Genomic DNA, 21,412 nt, shown 5'->3' with positions numbered 1-21,412 from the left:
AGGAGACATCACATAATCCAAGCTTTTATTTACAAAAGTTTAACCAAAAATCTAAAATATAATAAGCTGTTTGATTACAACTCCAAAGAAGACAAAAAAAATCATGACCTACTTCTATATTTAAAAGCATATAGAGTTGGACCCTTCGATACTGGCTCGAGAATACTTGTTACAGTTAGCATCAGTTGCTCTCGCAGCCTCATCTGCAAGAAATACAGATGCTGGAAACACAATACATTATACATAATTAATATCACTAAAGACTTGGTTGTGATAGGAAAGTTTAATTATTTGACTATGCCATTTTGTTCTTACAGAATAATTAAACAATAAGACTAAGCAAATATTTCATTTATATCCATTTAAAATCTATCATCAGTAAGGGACTGAACGTAATAATTTGACATTGGTCATGGTAAAAACACTGCTGAGGTTAGACACTGTGTCTTGTGCCCTTTGATTTTACTTATAATACTATAGGTATTTCACTGTATCCATTGGAACAATTATTTAATCGAGCATTGAGTCTTAAATCCTATTATGTTTCAACAAATGGAAAAGTGCCACCGCCAGATATCCTGTCTTTACTTAATAATACATATGAATATTAAAATTAATCAGTTACTATTATTAGATTAAAGAACAAAATTAAAACACGCAAAAAACTCATTTTATTGTTTTATGACCTGTGGCTTATGCCGAGGTGTCCGGCTGCTCTAATACCTCGTCCAGCTCCTTCACAAAGTGCCTGAGGGAATCTAGGCAGCGCTGTTTGATCTCCAGCAGGTTCTCATCCAGTGGAGCCTGGAGAAGATTGTCCAAACTGGGTTCTTTGGTCACCAACATCTTCACCACTGTGCGGAATGTCTCACAGTCCTGCCTGTAATGCTGAACATAAAACAATCACGCCAAGAATGTCAATATTCATAATGATACAATGAAGTATATAGTGTATAGTTGTAGTCCACCTTTTTGTAGGACCGTCATAAACTGGTCTGTTCTTGAGTCACTCTGAATGTTTCCAGGTCAATATAAATTAAAGGGTTATTCATATATTGAATTTACTTGAAGCTTTAAAACTCAACCTGAGAGTGTTTTTCATCTTGGTGGTGTGGTTGCCTTGAGTTTTAGGCTGGAACCAAGATAGTGCCTTTAACTATTACTGTGCCTTTACTTCAAAGGCTGAACATCAAATCGTAAAGTGGCTCTGGTATTCTGAGTCTTTGGCCAAGGTACAACACTAAGCACCTCATTATGTTGGTATGTTATGCACATAGAATACTTATTGCATACAGATTTAATATTATACAAAAGGAAATTTCAACTGACCTCACAAATACGTAAGCATCTCTATCTGACAGCTCTTTGAATACTACAGACCAGCTTTTGTATCAACGCCAAGCTGTGAACTTAATGAACCCAGTTCTGGTAAATTGGTGTTTTCCGTGAAACAGCTGTGTGAATGTGTGCATGTGAGCCTATTTAAGTGCATGTCCACCCATAACAAAAAGGACATGAGGTGTCAGAGTATGTTAATGTGCCGTAGCATTCTTTCACACTACATTGTAACAAGCTCTCACATCCCTCTCAGATTTTACTGCTGACCCAAAATGGCTGTTAAATCCTTTATTAGAGTCCCAGGTGCAAGGTCACAACATCTTTATCACCTGGAGAAAAAAGGCTAAATGTGAGGCCCTGCACTGAAGCCACCCTAGATGTTTAGGGCTACACCAGCCTGCCAAAGAGCAGTCTGGGACATCGGGGTCCTCCAAGGATGAGTTAATGCAGCCCAGATCACCTCTCCCCTCAAATTAGAGTCACTGGGGCAGACAGAAGGCTTCTCATATCTTTAAACAGCCACTCTCTTGGCCACTACAAGTAAGAAATTCAATAACATTTCCAGTATTAAGTTTATTAAGTTATATACACGTCTACTTACAAAAACAGGCTAATAAAGATGCTGGTCATATAATTAGAATATCATGAAAAAGTTGATTTATTTCAGTAATAACTGACAACTAATGAAAACCCCAAATTCAGTATCTCAGAAAATTAGAATATTGTGAAAAGGTTCAATATTGAAGACACCTGGTGCCACACTCTAATCATCTAATTAACTCAAAACACTTGCAAAGGCCTTTAAATGGTCTCTCAGTCTAGTTCTGTAGGCTACACAATCAGGGGGAAGACTGCTGATTTGACAGCTGTCCAAAAGACGACCATTGACACCTTGCCCAAGGAGGGCAAGACACAAAAGGTCATTGCTAAAGAGGCTGGCTGTTCACAGAGCTCTGTGTCCAAGCACATTAATAGAGAGGCGAAGGGAAGGAAAAGATGTGGTAGAAAAAAGTGTACAAGCAATAGGGATAACCGCACCCTGGAGAGGATTGTGAAACAAAACCCAATCAAAAATGTGGGGGAGATTCACAAAGAGTGGACTGCAGCTGGAGTCAGTGCTTCAAGAACCACCACGCACAGACGTAAGCGAGACATGGGTTTCAGCTGTCGCATTCCTTGTGTCAAGCCACTCCTGAACAAGACACAGCGTCAGAAGCGTCTCGCCTAGGCTAAAGACAAAAAGGACTGGACTGCTGCTGAGTGGTCCAAAGTTATGTTCTCTGATGAAAGTAAATTTTGCATTTCCTTTGGGTCAAATCAAGGTCCCAGAGTCTGGAGGAAGAGAGGAGAGGCACAGAATCCACGTTGCTTGAAGTCCAGTGTAAAGTTTCCACAGTCAGTGATGGTTTGGGGTGCCATGTCATCTGCTGGTGTTGGTCCACTGTGTTTTCTGAGGTCCAGGGTCAACACAGCCGTCTACCAGGAAGTTTTAGAGCACTTCATGCTTCCTGCTGCTGACCAACTTTATGGAGATGCAGATTTCATTTTCCAACAGGACTTGGCACCTGCACACAGTGCCAAAGCTACCAGTGCCTGGTTTAAGGACCATGGTATCCCTGTTATTAATTGGCCAGCAAACTCGCCTGACCTTAACCCTATAGAAAATCGATGGGGTATTGTGAAGGGAAGTGAGGATGATGCGATGCGCCAGACCCAACAATGCAGAAGCGCTGAAGACCACTATCAGAGCAACCTGGGCTCTCATAACACCTGAGCAGTGCCACAGACTGATCGACTCCATGCCACGCCGCATTGCTGCAGTAATTCAGGCAAAAGGAGCCCCAACTAAGTATTGAGTGTTGTACATGCTCATACTTTTCATGTTCATACTTTTCAGTTGGCCAACATTTCTAAAAATCCTTTTTTTGTATTGGTCTTAAGTAATATTCCAATTTTCGGAGATACTGAATTTGGGGTTTTCATTAGTTGTCAGTTATAATCATCACAATTAAAAGAACATCAACAACATTCAACATTTGAAATATATCACTCTGTGTGTGATGAATGAATATAATATACAAATTTCACTTTTTGAATGGAATTACTGACATAAATCAACTTTTTCATGATATTCTAATTATATGACCAGCACCTGTATATGTGGTCACAGAGGACATATTTAAGCCCCAAAACACCATCCCCTATATATCTATTTTTAGAGACCATGCTTTGTATTCTTTAATCAGCTGTAGGTTATCACTTCATCAGATGGAAAACTCTGCATCAATTCTACTGAAGTGTCAGGAGATATGACCTACTTCTTTGAAGTAATGATTTGAATGGTTGCAGCTTCCTGTAGGAACTGTATATTTGTGTCATGTTCAGACCGCAGAACCATTTCAGGAACGTAGGCTTTTGCAGAACAAAAGTAGATGACCGTATCTCATTAAACATTAACTGTCTGTTAAATGCAATAAAACACAAGCCATCAGCTTTGTTAACTTTGAAAAGAAAAATGCTGCCTGTCAACTTAAATCAGAGTCCAGTCTTGAGCAGAATGTGAGGTTAACCGGTTAAACGGCTATATTCCAGGGTTCTGTCAGTTATGGGGACATTTAGAACCACAACTGCTGTGTCTTTGCCTAGATACACATTACATAATGTGTATCTACGCTAACTCATGATCATGTATCCATCAATATGTATAGCGATCACGAAAGCTTTTGTAAATTATATCACTGTCACATGACTTAACTGTACTTGATGAGAATTTCATGACGGTTTTAAGCAAAAAAAATCTTCTGTAATCTATAATTTACTGAAGTATATGACTGTCACAACCGAGAGAGAAAAGAAAGAAAACCCAAGGTATGACTGTTAGTATACAATTATTTCAAGAAATTTGTCAGTGTGTATCAAGATGATTTTCCATTAAAACCTGGCAGGGAGCTTGGCTAGGTGGTGCTTTGAACACACAGAAAAGGTCAAAGAAACAAAAATAATATGACATTCAGTTTGGAACAATACGGATGGAAACAATGTGCCACATGGGAAACGCACACTGTGTTTTCAAGCAAAAGAAAGGCCCTAAAGCAAAAGTCTAAAAGAGAGGCTACTGAGCATACATATTGCCAGGGAGACAAACATCCCAGGTGTTCAATTAATTGTGAATTGTGTGATTCAGACTAGGACTAAAGTAGGCTAAATAAGGTTATGTGAAATTTTAAAATAACACACACAAAACTTGGTGGGAGAAAATGAAGGGTCTACATTTCTCTACCTGCTAATTACAATGATTAGCTCACTTCAATTCTCCTTCATGGCTTTTTAAAAATTGAATTTCTCTCTCTCCCTTGATAATTCCCCTGCTGAACTAGCTACAGCATGTTCACATAACTGATGCACACCTATCTGTTCATTCCCGCATCCCTAACCCACATTCTGTGGTACAGTACATACAATTCAAACCACGTTTGCTCCTGTTACAGGGAAACATGTATCAAATGTTATGATAGGGTAAAATAACTATTATGACTATGAATATTATAGCAATACAGGTTATTATCACTGTATTACAACATGCATTGTACACAAACAGAGGAAGGCACGTCGAGTAAACTCCGACAGAAATATCCCAGACTGTGGGAGATGTTTGGACTCATGCTGATGATTTAATGTCTGCAGATCATGTCAAGCGAATCCGCGCATCCCCACATAATGATAGCCTTTAGCCCCGACCGCAAGGAAGTGAGAGACTCACGACACGTGTGGCCAGCTAAGCTCAGGGTCAACTTCATTCAACAACACAGGTTTCCTTCGATCAACAACACAGGTTTCCATCTGTCTACATGCTGTATGAGTCTCTTTCCAGGCTATTTTTTAACCTTTTCATATGATCTTTATTTAACATTACACAGGTGGATTTCCACACCACTGCCTCTTGAGTGAAGAGTTCTCCTTTGTTAAACATCTTCACTAAGTGAGCATTATTCAGGAGAGGCAAAGATTGGTTCCAGGTTTAAAGTTCTGAGAAAAAACATGGACTAAATGAGACACTAACATGTGGTGTATGTCCCACAAACCAGTACCCCTCTAATCACTTAGGGTTGATTATGTTTGCCATCTTTCAAAACAAAACCTTCCTAAGCTTTTCCCAAGCTACAACCTTTGTTGACAGTGATTACATTTTCACTTCATTATATCCTGTATACACAGTTTTACACACTTGAAAGCCTTGAGGAAAGGGCTGGAAAAAGTGGCCTTATAATGAACTATGAACTCAAATTAAGAAATTTCCCTTATTGGTACTGGAGACTGTGGTCTATCATATGCATACATTTATATGCGCATTACTTCGCATGTAGATGTGTGTGAGACGAAGAGCAATACTCCACATGTATTTAGGGCTGGGCGATATGGAGAAAATCAAATATCACGATATTTTTGACCAAATACCTCGATATCGATACCGCAACGATATTGTAGTGTTGACTATTGGTGCTTTCACAAAATATTTACACAATGAGATTTTTGATAAATAATCATCAGTAATGTGGATATAATGACTAAGTGGGTAAAGGCAAATAATAGAACAGTTACAACAGTCTGGTAAGTTCAGAAAATGACATGACTTTACTGTAATGCAGCCTTTAAAACCAGGAAAAGACAACACTTATGTCATATTACGATATTACGATATCCAAAATCTAAGACGATGTCTAGTCTCATATCGATATAATATCGATATATTGCCCAGCTCTACATGTATTACAGCACTGAACAATCGCGGAGTGACTTTAATCAGCCTGCTATTTTTGTAAAAACTGCTCCCATGTTACTTGAACAAACAGGAAGGGTGCTTTTGACCTGAGTATGCTCCGTATGTTGTGAGAAAAGGTTGGAGAGAGCCTGCCCGCCCGTGTGGGAGCCATGAGCTGATCTTTAAGCCTGATACTAAGGGGCCACACAGGATGGGCTGGAGCCCCAAGAGAAACAGCAACACTAGGGGCCCTAAGGAGAAGCCTTAAAAAGTGGGCTTCTGCCCAAATCGGATGTTTGTGGAGGTCCAAATTGTGAACATGACAGGAGTGTGCTGGGGTACTGGGTGGAGGTTGGGGGTTTGAGTGTGATTATACAAAAGGCACTCACATGGACATTTAGTGAGGCTCTGTTTAAATGAGCATTGATGCAGGCAGGGGTCCTGCATAATAAGGGAAGTGGGATAATGACTTGAGAGCTGGTACACATTAGGGGATATTAAAAGAGCCATTTTAATCACTCAAGTTGCAAACCGGACCTCTCGATGGAGGGGCTAATAGTTGAAATGGATATGTTTCATTTGCGCTGATTGGGATGATGAATGGACTTCTCTGAAAATTACTCCCAGGCAGCTAAGTTTTGACTATATCTTTTCTATTTGTTGTTATTTTACATGCTCATATTTGTTCTGTCATCAGTTCCAAAAATATGATAAATTGCTCCATTGTTCATCTTGTTGCTTCACAAAGTTTACAAAACAACTGCATGCTGGTCATTACACTTGTAACAAAATCATTTCATATTTTAAAATCCCATGACAAGCAGTGTCCCAAGCAGGGATGTCAAATGGATTTGTTTGATTTTCTAATGTCATTTAGAACCCTGAAACACCCACAGAAAGTATGCATTACAACAAGCTCTTGGCTGAAAAACAATTAGTTATGCTGTTGTGACGAATCAATTTCCGAATGATCCGGCCTCATGCTAACAGGGCTGTTTACACAGTATTAAGACCTTGCTGATCAGACAAATAGCCCATTTAGGAAAGACAAGAAAATGATGGAGTACTTCATTTTGGTGTACGTGACACACTTGTTTTACACTAACTGCTGTGGATTGGAGCCGTTCCTTCAAATCAGGAGTTACGAGATCCAGCTCTGCCCACTACCTGATCTGCTCAGTTTGGCAATACACAGCAGTGATGGATCGGTGTGTGTTTAACTGAGCCTGGGGCAGATGTTACAGTAAAGACATGGTAGAGGTTTCTGCCTCTCACCACGTCTGTAGAAGCAGTTGGAAATGGCAGGGTAAGCATGTGTGTGCTAATGCCAAGAGACGTACCACACTGTGGGTGGGCCGCCTGCATCCTGCAGGGCAATTCCTGCCCTGCTTTAACGGGAACAGATAAGTGGTACTGTAGTGCAGAGCGATGAAGGGGAGGGAAAAAAGTTCAACTCCAAATAGCTGGCCACAAAAGGCATCACAACCTGAGGTGCTAAGGACTTTTCTGCTGACTTATCCGCCTTCTCGCCACTAAAAAATAGTTCTCAGTTTGTTGATTATTAAGTGTAGCATGCCAAGGCACATTTATACATGTACAATTTTTACAACAACCCCTTGACTCGCCGCCAAAACGTAAAGCCAGTGTAAAAGGGTTTTCTGGATACGTGATGCACCTTGAGATCAGGGTAAAGGCCACACATGTAACATAGGGCAACCACAGAGTAAGGTGAACCCCTTCAGAGCCTCAGTTTTGGGGTTACAATGTCCCAGCGGTACAGTGTGAGACAAGTTATAATATGGAGAATCCACAGAAGTTAGGTTGTTTTATGGAGAAAATCTTACTACCTTCTCAATTTCAAGAGCCTTAGCCTTAATGGCCTCCAACCGGCGAGCCTTGAGGTCTTCCTCTGGTGTCAGCTTTGGCTCCATGCTGGCAGCAACCACCTCCTCCGTCTCCGCTACAAATGCAGGACTTTTTTCCTGCCGGGCCAAAGGTCAAGGGTTAGAACTGAGGTCACCAGGTTTAGAAGCTGGTTCTGATTTCAAAGTGTTTCAAATAATAGAGACAACCCTGCTCTCTTACGGGTGTTAAGTTCTTGTTTTGGTACATGTCTCATTATGCATGCCGCATGTCAACAGTAAACAGAAAAGAGGTACCATATACAGCACATCTCTCTGATTAAAGGATCCTTACAGCCAAAAGATCAAAGTAAAGGCCCACTGACACAAATAGATCAGTCAGTTATACTTACAGTTTGAGGAAACTTGACCTAAATGTCCATTCTTTTTTATGTAATTTTAGTCTTTACAGTATCATACTGGTGTTTTTGCCTGTTTTTGGCCCATTACCTACACATTTATATACCGTAACTATATACTCTACAGTTATATGTAAAAGTTACATTGTCACAGCAATAAAGTTGATGGATTTAAAGACACTCTAAGACTGGAAAAGTGTTTAATATATGAGCTATGTTGATTGCAATAACAACGATTATGGCAATATCATAAACCTGTGGTGGTGTGACCACAAGAATTATGCAACAAATTCAATTTGTCTTGCTGGGGAGTAAATATGTTCTACCAAAGGTGTTGCTATGCTTATGAAATGTAAAGAGGATACTATAATTGTAGGTAATTGCAGTATATATACACACCTCTGCGCAGCTCACATAATTGAGATTGCTTCAAGCTGTTACATTAGGTGCAATGGTACAAATTCAGTAGATGCTACTATATTTCATTTTATTCTTTTTTTTTTACCCACTGCAACATGTTTCTTGTAAGAGCAGGTTGCAATTGCCATCAAATGCTGCTTTTACCTTTGAAGAGCCAGAGCTGTGAGGAGACTCCTCCACAGAGCTGTTGGGAGTGTGGCTCATCAGCACACTGGTCTTATCTATGGAGAAAGTATCATTACTATTAATGGGAAGAACAGGAAGAAAACATGCAGATATTCTCCTCAGATAACTATTGTAAATAAAAAGGTCTGACTAAGGGGAAACAACTATAAAAAGAGGATGATTTAAAGAATACATGCGGGCGATCACAGCAGTCTTTTATCTTATTTTGCTCTGTATTAAAATAAACCCTAGGGGAGCATCCTGGTGGTCTGTGACAGGGGAATAATTACTTTCTACTGTAAGACATCAAACAATTACTCTTGTCATTGTGCACAATCGTGAAGCCAAGGCCTTATGAGGCAGCTGAAAAGTATATATATCACTGTTTTTTTTAATACTCCCTGGTTGGATCCTCACACACAATAGTGGTGGAGTTCAGCTGTGCCTAAATTGAAATATTGTCCTCTACTGGCTCCAATGTGTCTGGAAAAAAACAAATATGTTGTTTGTTTTTACTGAAGGAATCTCCCACAATGATTAAGAGTGAGCCAAGGTAAAACCTCCATCTTAATTTAAGTCTCAGCGGGGACTATGCAGACCCCAGGTGGTGCTCTCTCAGGGACCCACAAAGACTCCAAAAAGACTCAGATACTGTAGTCTGGACCATACAGACATACATAAAACAAATGAGTTAATACAACATTTTGTTTGATTATGTGTAAAGGCAAAAGTGTTATAGCTGTTCCGAATAGCGACACTTGAAGGGGCAAAAAGGCCTGCCATGGTACAGAGTAGGGCTGGGTATCGTCAATGATTCACAAGGTCCCGATTTGATTACATTTCCGATTTGATTCAATATCAATTAGGTGGGGGAAATTTCAGTTATAATACCAATTTTCCTTGGCTATAAAACAGAATCCCAGAGAACTAATACTGTAAATTATACAAGCAAGAAGCAACCCATATGTTTTACTTATACATTCATGGTGAAAAGGCATATATTAAAAGATCGATTCCTAGATTTTATTAATCGATATCAGATCACTCAAACAAATTGGAGAATTGATTATTTTAACCCAATCCTAGTGCAGAGGGGCTTGATGTTCAAATTGTTCAACAGTGGACACATTTAGACAAAAATGGTTGGACATAGCCACCCTAATTATGATGTCGGAAATATGTGGGGGGAGGTGATTCTAAATGTCTTGGGAAAAGGTGTGATCCAGCACACATCCACGTGTTTGGTTCCATAGGCCCGACTGTATCTAGTTTGAAACACACTCTAGGTGACATTTCACATTGTAACAGACAGTTTTTGTGAATGGAGTTCAGTCCACCAAGGCCCCGAAGGCCTTGAACTGCTCCGCTACTGCCAGTTCACAAGAACATTACACCAAGCCTTGCAGGTGGTGGACCCATATTCATCATTGACCAAGATTTTGTAAAAAGACATTGCACACAGCTTCTGTGTGCATGACAAAGCTTAGCATACATACCCAATGACTAAAACTCTATTTCTGTGTACTTTGCTGTGCTGGTCTAATTGTTATCCCAGATGGCATTGGAGCTGGGAGGTACAACTGTTTTCTCACAGTTTTATTGCATCTTCAAAGAGTGGCACGACATGGAGCTAAGCTTTCAACGCATTAATATGTTTGTGTCTTAAAAATCAAAGCCCTGAAGAAATTACTGTCCACACTGCTTTGTCTAAGACTAATAATATTGCTTATGTCAGATCACTTTAAACTAGATTTTTGTAAAATGTAAATCCATACATGTTTATGAGCTCAAGATTGCCAAGACTTGACTTGAAATTAGTGCTAAACGCGTTATTAACGGCGTTAATGCAAACCCATTTTAATGGCATCAATTATTTTATCGCGAGATTAACGTTCTTTTTGGCATAGCAAACTTTGTAGTTTTTTTTCACATGCTCTTGCAACAACTAGTAACGTTAGAAAAACTACAACACCACACCGGATCTAGCTAGACCGGAAACAAAACAACAGGCACGCTGCACACTCTGTTTGGGCTTGCGAGCCGGCCAAAGAGTAGTAGGCTAACGTTACGTTTTGAGTGGATGGCTAGCGCGAGACACCGAAATGGATGCCAATACGATTCTTAATAGAAAGTTTACTTTAAAAAAGTTGCCAAATGGTTCCATTGACAAGACCAAAGTGATCTGTGTGTTTTGTCGTTGTGAACTGAGCTATCATCGCAGCATGTCCAGCCGATCCACTTTTCCATGATGATAAGAGCATTAAAATGAGAAAAAAATAATTGGACAAAAATAAATCTAGGGACGATTAATTGCGAGTTAACTATGACATTAATATGATTAATCGTGATTAAATATTTGAATCGTTTGACAGCGCTACTTGAAATAAATTAACTTAAAGTTCTAAAGCCTGTAAAAGTCAAAAAAGAAAGCATGTAAATTGACAGACCCAAAGTGATTTTGAAGGCATCGTTAAGCCAGTGCATGAACGGCTTTCTCACTGAAGAAAAGGTCAGGTTCTGAATCCAAAGACAAACCACCCCAATAAACCAAGGGTATCCTTTTCCCCAGCCTCGAAAAAGTGTGTGGTGTTAGTGTAATTAACATCTTAACGTGTTTCAGCACACCCTGACCCTTCACATTACACACCACCTCTGAAAACAGATGCTTCACCTGGAATGGCTTAATACCTTTAGACATTATAATTATATGTATGCCCCTGTGAAATGGGAAAATTGCCTCTTTTGTTGTCATTACAGAGGGTATAACAGCTGCAGGGACAAACATTGTACTAGATGTGGGTAAATTCACAAATCCACTGTTGCACTCCCATTATATGTGCTCCTTCAGGTTTTGCAGGCTATGGCCAATCACAGAGTGCCAGGTAGTTCAGAATGGTGCAGTGTTATTGGATGTCATACAATCCACTCGGGCAGCAGGTCAGACAGCTAAGTCCATCACTGCTAGTTTCTTGCAAAAAGTTTAAAAACAAAGGTGTAAGACAGAGGAGGAGAGTGTTTTCTCTGCCGCTGCTATTATACCACAGTTTCATTATTGATATTCATAAGAAGTGTGGATACATGTATGACACAAACATGCTTCGTGAGAAAGCTAATAGACTCAACAAATAAATGTATTTCCATAAAATAGGTCAGTGCCATACATGATTAATAAAGCATTGCTACAACTCTTCCTGTTAGTCTGGTAGCACTTCCTTTCATTCCTTTTGAAAGTTAGATCGTAACTGAGGCTTTTTCAAATCTGTAAACTTTAGCTGTACGAGACCCACGGAGTACTTAATACTTACGCCTTTGCTGCGTCTGCTGGTAGCTGAAGCCTTTCTCCCTGTCGGGGGAGAAGCTCCTGTTGCTGGTGTTTGATCCAGAGCGGGCAGGTACAAGTGGCTGGGCGTCCCTTCTTCCGGGAGAGCGATCCCGTTTTACTACAGATAGAGAGCTCCTGTAGTCACCGTGGTCTTCTCTACGAAAATAAGCAACAATCAACAAATTCTGGAGTCCGGAGTGCTTTAGATGACAATGTCTATACATGTATGTATCCATTTGTGTGTTGATATGGCAGCTTGAGGAAGGAAGACAATTTTTATAAGTGTCCTGTACTTAAAATAAGGGAATTTGGCCGTGGGAATTTATATTACTTTCTTAAAATGTAATTATTGAATATCTGCAGAGATGTTTGGCATTAATTCTTCTGAGGGAGCTTCACCTGAAAAAAAGCTTACCTTTCATAACTTTTTAGTCTTTCCTAATGAGCGAGATTTTCAAAAGAAAAAAAGACCTTTCGCAGTGACAGGTTGTTAATAAATATGTTTTTTTTTTGTTTTTTTTAAATGTGCACATTGAGTGAGATATAGTGTGTTTGAATGTCAATTAATACAATCATAATAATGATAATAATAATACAATGCCCTTTAATAATTGTGTCAATTTTGATTGGAAGCTCCCTTCTTGGCAGTTTGATACATTTATAGTAGAAAACCATGCGGGGGCAGTGACTCGGCTTTTCTGTCTGGCACTGACCTTAAAGGAGGGCCTGACCCTCGACCTCTGCTGCGGAAATAGGGACTACCTCTGCCACTGTTCCTTAAAAACATAAAATAAATACAGATTCAGACAAATCAATCACTGGCAAAGCTACTCTGCAACCTGGCAATAACTGTTTGGTAAAGAAAGGTCCAGGGAAAATATGATTAAAAAAAAATCAAGAGTATGTTAAGTGTGAATTCAAAATGATCAATTTTCATCATTACTTGTTTAAGAAGAAAAAGTGTCAGTGAACGCCTTAAGATGGGTAATGGAAACAGAATAAATAGAAGACAAAACCACAAAGACTTAAATTCAGTCTCAGTGGGGCACTGATCAATTTGTGGAATTGAGGCAATCTTCCACTTTGGCACATGTTGGCAGACAGCTGGACCAATTTTGGTCTTCCTTTACTCCTATCTGTCTGCAATTGTAGGCAGAGCCATGCTTAAGCCTAAATATGGAGCTGAAGTCACAAAGCAATGTCACCAAACTTGTTATTCAACCATGCAATGTAAAATGCATTTGTCTAACGTGTGATAGGCCTAGCACAAGAACTGAGAAGTCAGTGTTCAGTTCACCTACATCTTTTATGGTTTTTCAGGCTCAAAGTTTGTGTCCAAACAACAACCTTTAGGTCCAGAGGTATACATGAGCCAAAGGCACCTGGTTGCCATGGCCTCTGCCTGAACTCAAGCCACATCTCAAACAAAGAGCAGGTCTAACAAGGCTTCAAACTTTTACGACTCATGGTCTGTTTGAAGTAGCCAAGACCCAGCCTGCATTCTGCCAAACACTGAATTGCCATCCATGCAGTACAAAACTAACATCAAAAGGCTACGAATAAAGAAAAACAAGTTTTATTCTTTATTTTGGAAAACCCAAAAACTCTTTGGAGAGTAAATTAAGCAATTATCAGACAGACCTTCACTCAGAAATTACACATATTGAAAAGGCCATACCTTATTGCAGAAGCAGAGATATACTGTATGACGTATACTCTTCATACTGACAATCAATTCATGAAGCCTAAAAATAACTGTGGGTCCCAAGAGACAAAACAAACACCTGATGATAATATTTGCATTTGTATTCCTTTTGCTTCTTTTTTTCCTAAACCAAAAACACTGCTATTATACTGTTCTGATGAAACAATGGAGCATTATTACATGGGTGCCACTAAAGAATGGTTTAGGTTTGTGACAGTTCTTCAAGTCTGTCTTAAAACAATAGTCACGTTTAAAGTCACATATTTTGGTTGTTGTAATTCCTCCCGTTCATACTGGCTATCAAAATATCTATTCATAATGTGCTTCCAATGTAAGTGATGGAGGTTCAAATACTCAGTCCTATTCTGTGTAAAAAAAAATAAAAAAATTAAATTAAATTAAACAGACAGATTTTAGGGTAATTCCGAACTTGAATATATCTCATATAAATGTAATCTTAATTTAAACTGAATGCAGAAAGGACCAAAAGAGACACAAGACATACGCTGCTCAGAATATCTGAGAAGTGTGTGGGTGTTGGACTGAAGAGGGAGTGGTCCAGCTGTTTTTCCTCTCAGGGTGGGGTAAGGGGTGGGGGTGGGGTTGTTTGGCTGAGTGAGTAGACACTAGTGCCCTTTGTCCCCCTCTCTAGCCTGGTATGACTCCTGGAAAGGGGAACCTGGGCCCGTAAACTGTTGGTATGTTGAAGTGGCCGTGGCGAGAAGAGTGTCTGTTGATGTAGGAGTTATAGCTGCTGGACTTAGCTGCTCTGTGTGGGGTTAAGCTCTTCTGATTATCTCAAGAGCAGTGTGGTCACAGATAATTGAATTATGCTTCCTAAATATACATTCCAAAGCTATACTTTTCTAGCAAGGCATTTGCCAAAGCAACACTTTGTAATAATATACGTTATATTATTTACTGTTAGGTGGATTGTAAGAGTAAATAATTTAAAAAGATGATTCTACACTCAAGACCCATATTTTCTCAATGATATTACATAAAAGAAAGTCACACTTAAAGTCATTTAATAGCTATCAAACTAATAATATTCACCTTTTAAAAGAAAGACCTCTGCCTCCACCCTGTGGACAGTATGATGCATTACACAACTAATTCAGTGAAGCAATTGACAATCTGACATAACCAGGATGTGACAAACAAACAGTCAATTAGTAGAAGAATAAATATGAATTACCTTGAACCTAACTGATGCCTCAAATCATCTCTACCATAAGACTGTTGGGAGTGCGGGCCCTCCTGAAAACAAAATCACAATTACAACAATCATAAAGGTTCCCTGTGGAGATGTAGAAGCTTATGGAGGTGTTATCTATGAGTGGATCCTTGTTTTTGTTTATCTTGTGTATGTCCATAAGGATGCAAATAAATTTTAGCACGTGAGTGACGTGCTACACATTCCTGCCAGTGGTTTTACACTTCCACTGATCAACAAGTGGCGGAAGTGCACAAAATATATGCTGCAATGCCAGCAAAGACAGCAAAGAAGTTTCCTTGTAGACATGGATGTAAACAATGTACAAAGTGTTTTATGACGATGTAAATGCAGATAAAGGATAAACACTATATTTTGGTGAGTAATACTGAATGTCAACATAACTTTGTTTACAAGAAAAACTCCATGGGGAACTTTTAATTGGAAAATTCTGCAAATTGATGATTGATGATGTTGTTGGGAACTACAAAAAGGCCTACAAGAACCCAATTAAAGTAATGCAAATTGCCATTCTGTTGGTAACTTTCTGACATACTTCGATTGGAGTCATACACATTGGTATGCCATTTCTTAATGTTTCTATTTAAATCAGCTAAAAATGATTAAAAAAACAATAACACTTCACTATGGCTATGGTCCTCTAACTTTTTACACTTGTTTTCCAACCTGTAACACAAAACAGATGTTAGTTTATAAATTAGGCATGCCAAGCTTGTCTTACATTTCGTGGGGGTGATGCATTTCTGCGAAAATTGCCATCAAAGTACTGGCGATCACTGGGTGGGTAACTGCCTTCGCTGGGACATTCTCTTGCATCCGGGTAATTTCGAGGACCACCATACCACTGGTCATCACTAAAACTTCTGTCAAATTCCACAAGTGGCCGAGGCACGGGGCTCCTCTTTTCAACAATATTGACAACTCGATGGACCTTCACCTGAAATAACACAATATTAAATTTGACATAATATAGCTACTCTTTACACAAATTACATTTGTAGACAGAATGCTTGGAAGTATCCCCATTTCAAATCATACAATTACCTATTCCTATGATGACAATTGACATTGCATCCAAAAGTATGTTATGATCAGCGTTCCCACACATACTCATAGGTAAAATTTCAAAACCTTTCCATGAATTTTCAAGGACCCATAATAAAATGTGAATGACCATTCCCAGCATATAGCCCAAACAGCACTGTATACTCTACTCTACTCTTACTTTAAATGTTAATTATTGTATAAAAATAAACAGCAACCTTTATCAATCTCAAACAGTTGGTTCTGTTGATATATTTAATGCATTTGATTATAAACTCATTTCTGGATGCACATTTGAAAAACACTGGGGCAAGAAGTATGTAGCCTACATACTACATAATATTTCAAGGCTCTCTAACGACTGATACAAATTGTCTCATCATTAGAGAGCCATGAAATATTAAATGTACACTTGCCCGGCGTCATTTAAACATATCAGATTGAAACTCTATTCAAACATAATTTCAGCTAGCTGGCAAACATGGAGGGAGAGTCGGAACGCGGGGGGAAAATTAAGAAACGTACTTGATGGTAAACAAAACGTTCACATTTTATGGCTACTTCACGTCAACAGCTACAGAAAATAAATTTGCCGTTATGTCGCATTGCCAGACCTATCTCAACAGTGCTGTGGAATAAGGTCTGGCTACACCACAGATACATTGTAGGATAGGAGAAAAAACGCTCTGGGTTGTTTGCATAGTATCTAAGGAGTGACTTACAAAAAAATAAAACGTGAATGAACACTCAATAATTTTATAAATACCATGGTCATAAAAAGCTAATCACAAGACTGCAACATAAGAAACAGCGTCATGATACCAAAGATTGTTAACGAACCAGTTTTTTCCCACTAATTAGTCCAACTAATACATTTTGACCATGCAAATTAACATATTCCCTTACCTCTCTTGAATCCATTGCTGAGAAGCGCTCTTCGTATTCCTCTCTAATTGATTTTCGACCACGTCGATATGCCACTACAATGAAAAAAGGAGTGTGTTTGTCAGACTATGAGCTCAAATTACAGCTACTGTATGATGTTTTCCAGACTAAAAGCCAATTGTGAAAACAGGTCACCTGATTTCAATCTAGTTAATTGTCTGTTAGGTTCCTAGCTATGAAAAAGTGAGTTAAAACAATGGTGATTGAGCATATGACCCACTGATGAAAGTGCCTGTATTTGCTGCTTTGTCAAGTAATAGGATCTGAGTGTCTGTGGCGACTTTCCCACCCTAAATTGAAATGTGTGTGCACAGTTAGTTACAGTCACAGTTTTTACATCAGTCAGCAGTGGTTGGTCTCTCCCAGTCTGCCCAGGTGGAGCTTGACAGTTGCTGGTTATGCTGCGTTCCATTGTACTCCCATTGTAAATTGGGAACTTCGGGCTCAGGCCGGCCCGTACATTACGTTCTGGAGAAGGCAGCACCACCAACAACAACCCCCTTATTTTATCAATAAAGGGAGTAAATTTTGTATGGATTCAAGTTTTTCTTCCCTGCACTTTTTTGATGCTCAGGTTGGTTTAGCTGTTCATCGTTGGCCATATTGTGTCAGCCAATAATGTTAGCAATGTAGCTAAGGCGCCCCACTCGGGTTGAGGGGATGTTCGGCCCTTTCCTCCCCGGATGAGGCGAATAAGGGGAAAGATGTGCCTGCTGCCTGCTCTTCCTCGGCCTCCACTTCATCAGCTGACATTTATGTCACATGCTGCCTCAGTGGCTAGTAGGGTGTTTGTGTCACATTGGTTAGAACATAAGTGCACTAACTTTACCCTGGCTGGTGTTAGCACTGTTAACCGTGTTAGGCACGTAAGCTAGCTGCTGCCTTCCCAGCTCTATCATCTCCACGGCTGCGCATGTCCCCACACGGCTCACATTTTTATGAATGTATTAGCTCTTAGCTCATCTTAGACTAAACTGCTACCTGTGTGGACTCGAGCAGGTGTGTGAAGGCATCATGCAGGTGAGAGCTGAAATCTACCGACGTCATTCAGTCGACACTGTTCATTTTTTAAAGGAAATGTGGAAGTCCCAGTTGCGCGCCTGCCATTACATCTTACTGCCATAGCTGCCACTAGAACCAACCTAACTCAAATCTTACAGACTACAACTTTAAGACATTGGAAATTGTGCAAAGGGCAAAGCACCACAATGTTTTGTTTTCATGTCAAAATGTAAGCATGCTGGAAAAAGTTGTTAAAAATGTAAGCATGCTGTTAGTCAAAATTTTAGCATGCTTAAAAAAGGTGTACAGCCAAAAACGTCCAGTTAGAGATTAAAGTCTGTGTGAAAGACTACAAATTGCATTGCTATGCTTATATAACATCCACAATGCTGTTGTTTTAACTTACTGTTGGAATGATTTTGGTTTCCTGGCTGGTATCCTCAATGTCTCAGTAGAGAATGAAGAACCTATAAAGGAAAGGGGTAAAGCCTTGTTTATCTGACTCAGCATAGGCATATTTACCACAGACTATTTTGGACATATACCCAAAACATACAGAAAATGGAGCCTTCTAACACACGTATGCACACTAGGGGTGTTGAAATGAATCTTCGTATCAATGCGGACGTGGACAAAACTGCAGTGACAGGCCATAATCAATTATTGCCTATCGATGTTACTTGTTGATTTTGTAGTTGCTGCTTTTTTTGTTTTTGCCTTTTGTCTGTGTCTTTTTTAAGAGCGGATACAATAAAAAGTGGAGTTCATATATATCTGACTGCTTGAATTTGTTGATGAAAACCATGTGTAGCAATAAATAATAATATTAAGGAGGTGACGCATAGTGATATCGAATCGGATCGAATCGTTGGCAGGACAATCGTAATTGAATCGTGAGACCAGTAAAGATTCACACCCCTAACGCGCACACACTCTGACCTCAGTTCAACATCATTTCTAACCATAGAAATAAACCTCATTCTAATTATATGATTCCCCACCAATAACTCTGCCATAACTTATTTTTTTTAAGATTATTTTTTGGGCTTTTCCGCCTTTATTCGACAGGACAGTTAGGTGAGAGAGAGAGCGAGAGAAGACATGCAGGAAATCGTCACAGTTCGGATTCGAACCCTGGACCTCTGCATCAAGGCATAAACCTCCTCCAAGTATACGTACGCCTGCTCCACCCACTGACCCAACCCGGCCACAGTCTGCCATAACTTTTCGGCATTGCAAAACAACGCAAATGTTTAATTAAGCCACTCTATTAAATATTGATTGATTTAAAATAATGAGTTTATATACACACTTCTAATGGGTCGCCGACCATACCCATCCTTAAGAGTTAACAGTCTGCTTTCTTTTCATAAACGGTGGCTTCTGCAGAGGGCACTGCTACTCCTCTTTCTTTTAACTGAATATATCCAAATGATCCAAGTATCTAAAGACCGGTGGGGAATGTGAACAGTCCTCATGAATAAGAGCAATGGGACTTGACATAATAGAGACACTGCTGTCAAATGGCAATGAGTGAATGCGTTTTGCTAAAATGTAGCTATGTTATTATGACTGGATGAGAAAACTCCACGGTACTAGCACTGTTGTTAGCAAAGCTAGATTATTAGCATCACAACAGAGGAAGAAGTCGTAAACAACTCACTCACCAAAAAATGATTTGAATAGTCGTGGTCACTGAGTGAGTCTTACATATTATCGTAACGCTAAAGGACACTAACTTAAATCCAAGTTACACATCAGTCAGACGTTCCTCTTCATGTTCATGTTCATGTGCAAGGAAAACCAAAACAGCCACCACTACAGTAGGTACAACCAGCTTCCTGTCTGCTCTTCTTCGCTGAACTTACTTCCAGAAGCCAATGCGCTGCCACCATCTAGAGGCGGCTGATGGGAATGTCCAAATGGACTCATGTTGGCTTGTAATGGAAGATCGTTTACTTCAGTGGAAGCACCAATACCGTAATGTAAAAATACTGAATTACAGGTAAAATATTGAAATTGAAGTATCAAAAGTAAAAGTACTCATTAGAAAGCAAAATTGCCCTTTTCAGTGTTAGATTTTTACATTGGTAGTATTATATAATTCATGTTGTATTGTATGCACTGTTTTAATGCTGTAGCTTGCCATTGTGGAGCTAAGTCTGACTAAATGCATATACTGAGTAGGGAAATTTGATCAATAACAATATTGTAACGGCCGGCAGGATGCCGTTGTGTTAACTGTTCTGCATGGCAGTGCAAAGCATCATGGGACTAGGGTATTAGTGTTGTTTAAGTGTTTAGTTTAAGTGGGAAAATTATGTTCTGTTAGTGTTTTTGTTATGCATTTACGTTACCTAGGTTTAAGTCTTGATAATGTGTTCATGTTTAGTTACATTTGTTGGGTTACCATGACTGAAACACTGGGGTAGATGACCTTTGTGTATCGCGTGTACATGCTTTCTGAATGAACGTCTACAGAGTTCTATATCGTTGGCTTTAAGGCTACTTCCACGCAGCTCGCTGCAATATAGTGTAGTTTCTAAAGTCATCTTAGGTTCGCTATATAACGTCTTAACTGTTAAATGTATCTACAAGTGGCTGACAAATAAATAAATAAGGAGTAGAGGTATAAAGTAAAGATGTACACCATTATCATTTAAATACATTTTTTGTTTTTAGTTATTGACTGCAACATTATTTCCTCACATTTTGTGCGATTATTTGTGAATCAACAGACTTCTTTAATTTAATCTAATTTAATTTAATCTTCTGCTTTATGCACGGTTTTATTTTTTGTTTTTCAAGCTTCACATCGGAGATTGTCATAATTAAGATAGTGTTATTCGTTTTTAAGGTCACATATGCATGTTATTGTTCTTTTTGCTGCTGTGACTGTTCAGTTTCCATGTGTGGAACCAATGAGGTTAACTTTATCTTAAAAATGGAAATACAAACACAGGTAAAGTAGCCACACCTACCTCGAAATTGTAGTACGCAAGTAAAACTATATTAACTCTTCAAACAAACAAAAACAGCCCACAAATCCCTAATATGTCAATGTATTGAAGCGCAGATTTATAAACAGTTAAGTATACGTTTCCACTTCCCAATTCCTCATTAAAGCGCGCGTACACCTTCCTCTTACCATGTTGTAAAAATTTACAAAGCGCCTTTCATCATGTATCGTAGTTATGTCTGCCTCTGTTGTGATT

General features: G+C 39.2%; 1 protein-coding gene across 5 annotated transcripts; it reads right to left on the bottom strand.

The window, feature by feature from the left end:
* Nucleotides 1–11: 11 nt before the first annotated feature.
* Nucleotides 12–21,404, bottom strand: LOC144522360 (periphilin-1). 5 transcript variants are annotated; one of them, XM_078257375.1, is made up of 11 exons: nt 21,346–21,404; nt 18,604–18,664; nt 17,157–17,230; nt 15,928–16,143; nt 15,168–15,229; nt 12,978–13,040; nt 12,248–12,420; nt 8,922–8,998; nt 7,945–8,079; nt 724–888; nt 12–221 (listed from the first exon to the last, which is right to left on the bottom strand). In XM_078257375.1, coding segments are annotated over exons 2-11 (1,086 nt in total). In that variant the 5' UTR covers nt 18,605–18,664; nt 21,346–21,404; the 3' UTR covers nt 12–101. The 5 variants fall into 5 exon arrangements, with proteins under 5 accessions (XP_078113501.1, XP_078113502.1, XP_078113500.1 ...); XM_078257376.1 differs by lacking the exon at nt 21,346–21,404 and adding an exon at nt 21,179–21,339; XM_078257374.1 differs by lacking the exon at nt 21,346–21,404 and adding an exon at nt 19,865–20,053.
* Between the last annotated feature and the right edge of the window lie 8 nt (nt 21,405–21,412).

The sequence above is a fragment of the Sander vitreus genome, chromosome 8 (assembly GCF_031162955.1).
Source record: "Sander vitreus isolate 19-12246 chromosome 8, sanVit1, whole genome shotgun sequence".
NCBI lineage: Eukaryota > Metazoa > Chordata > Actinopteri > Perciformes > Percidae > Sander > Sander vitreus.
This window is presented reverse-complemented; position numbering and strand designations above follow the sequence as displayed.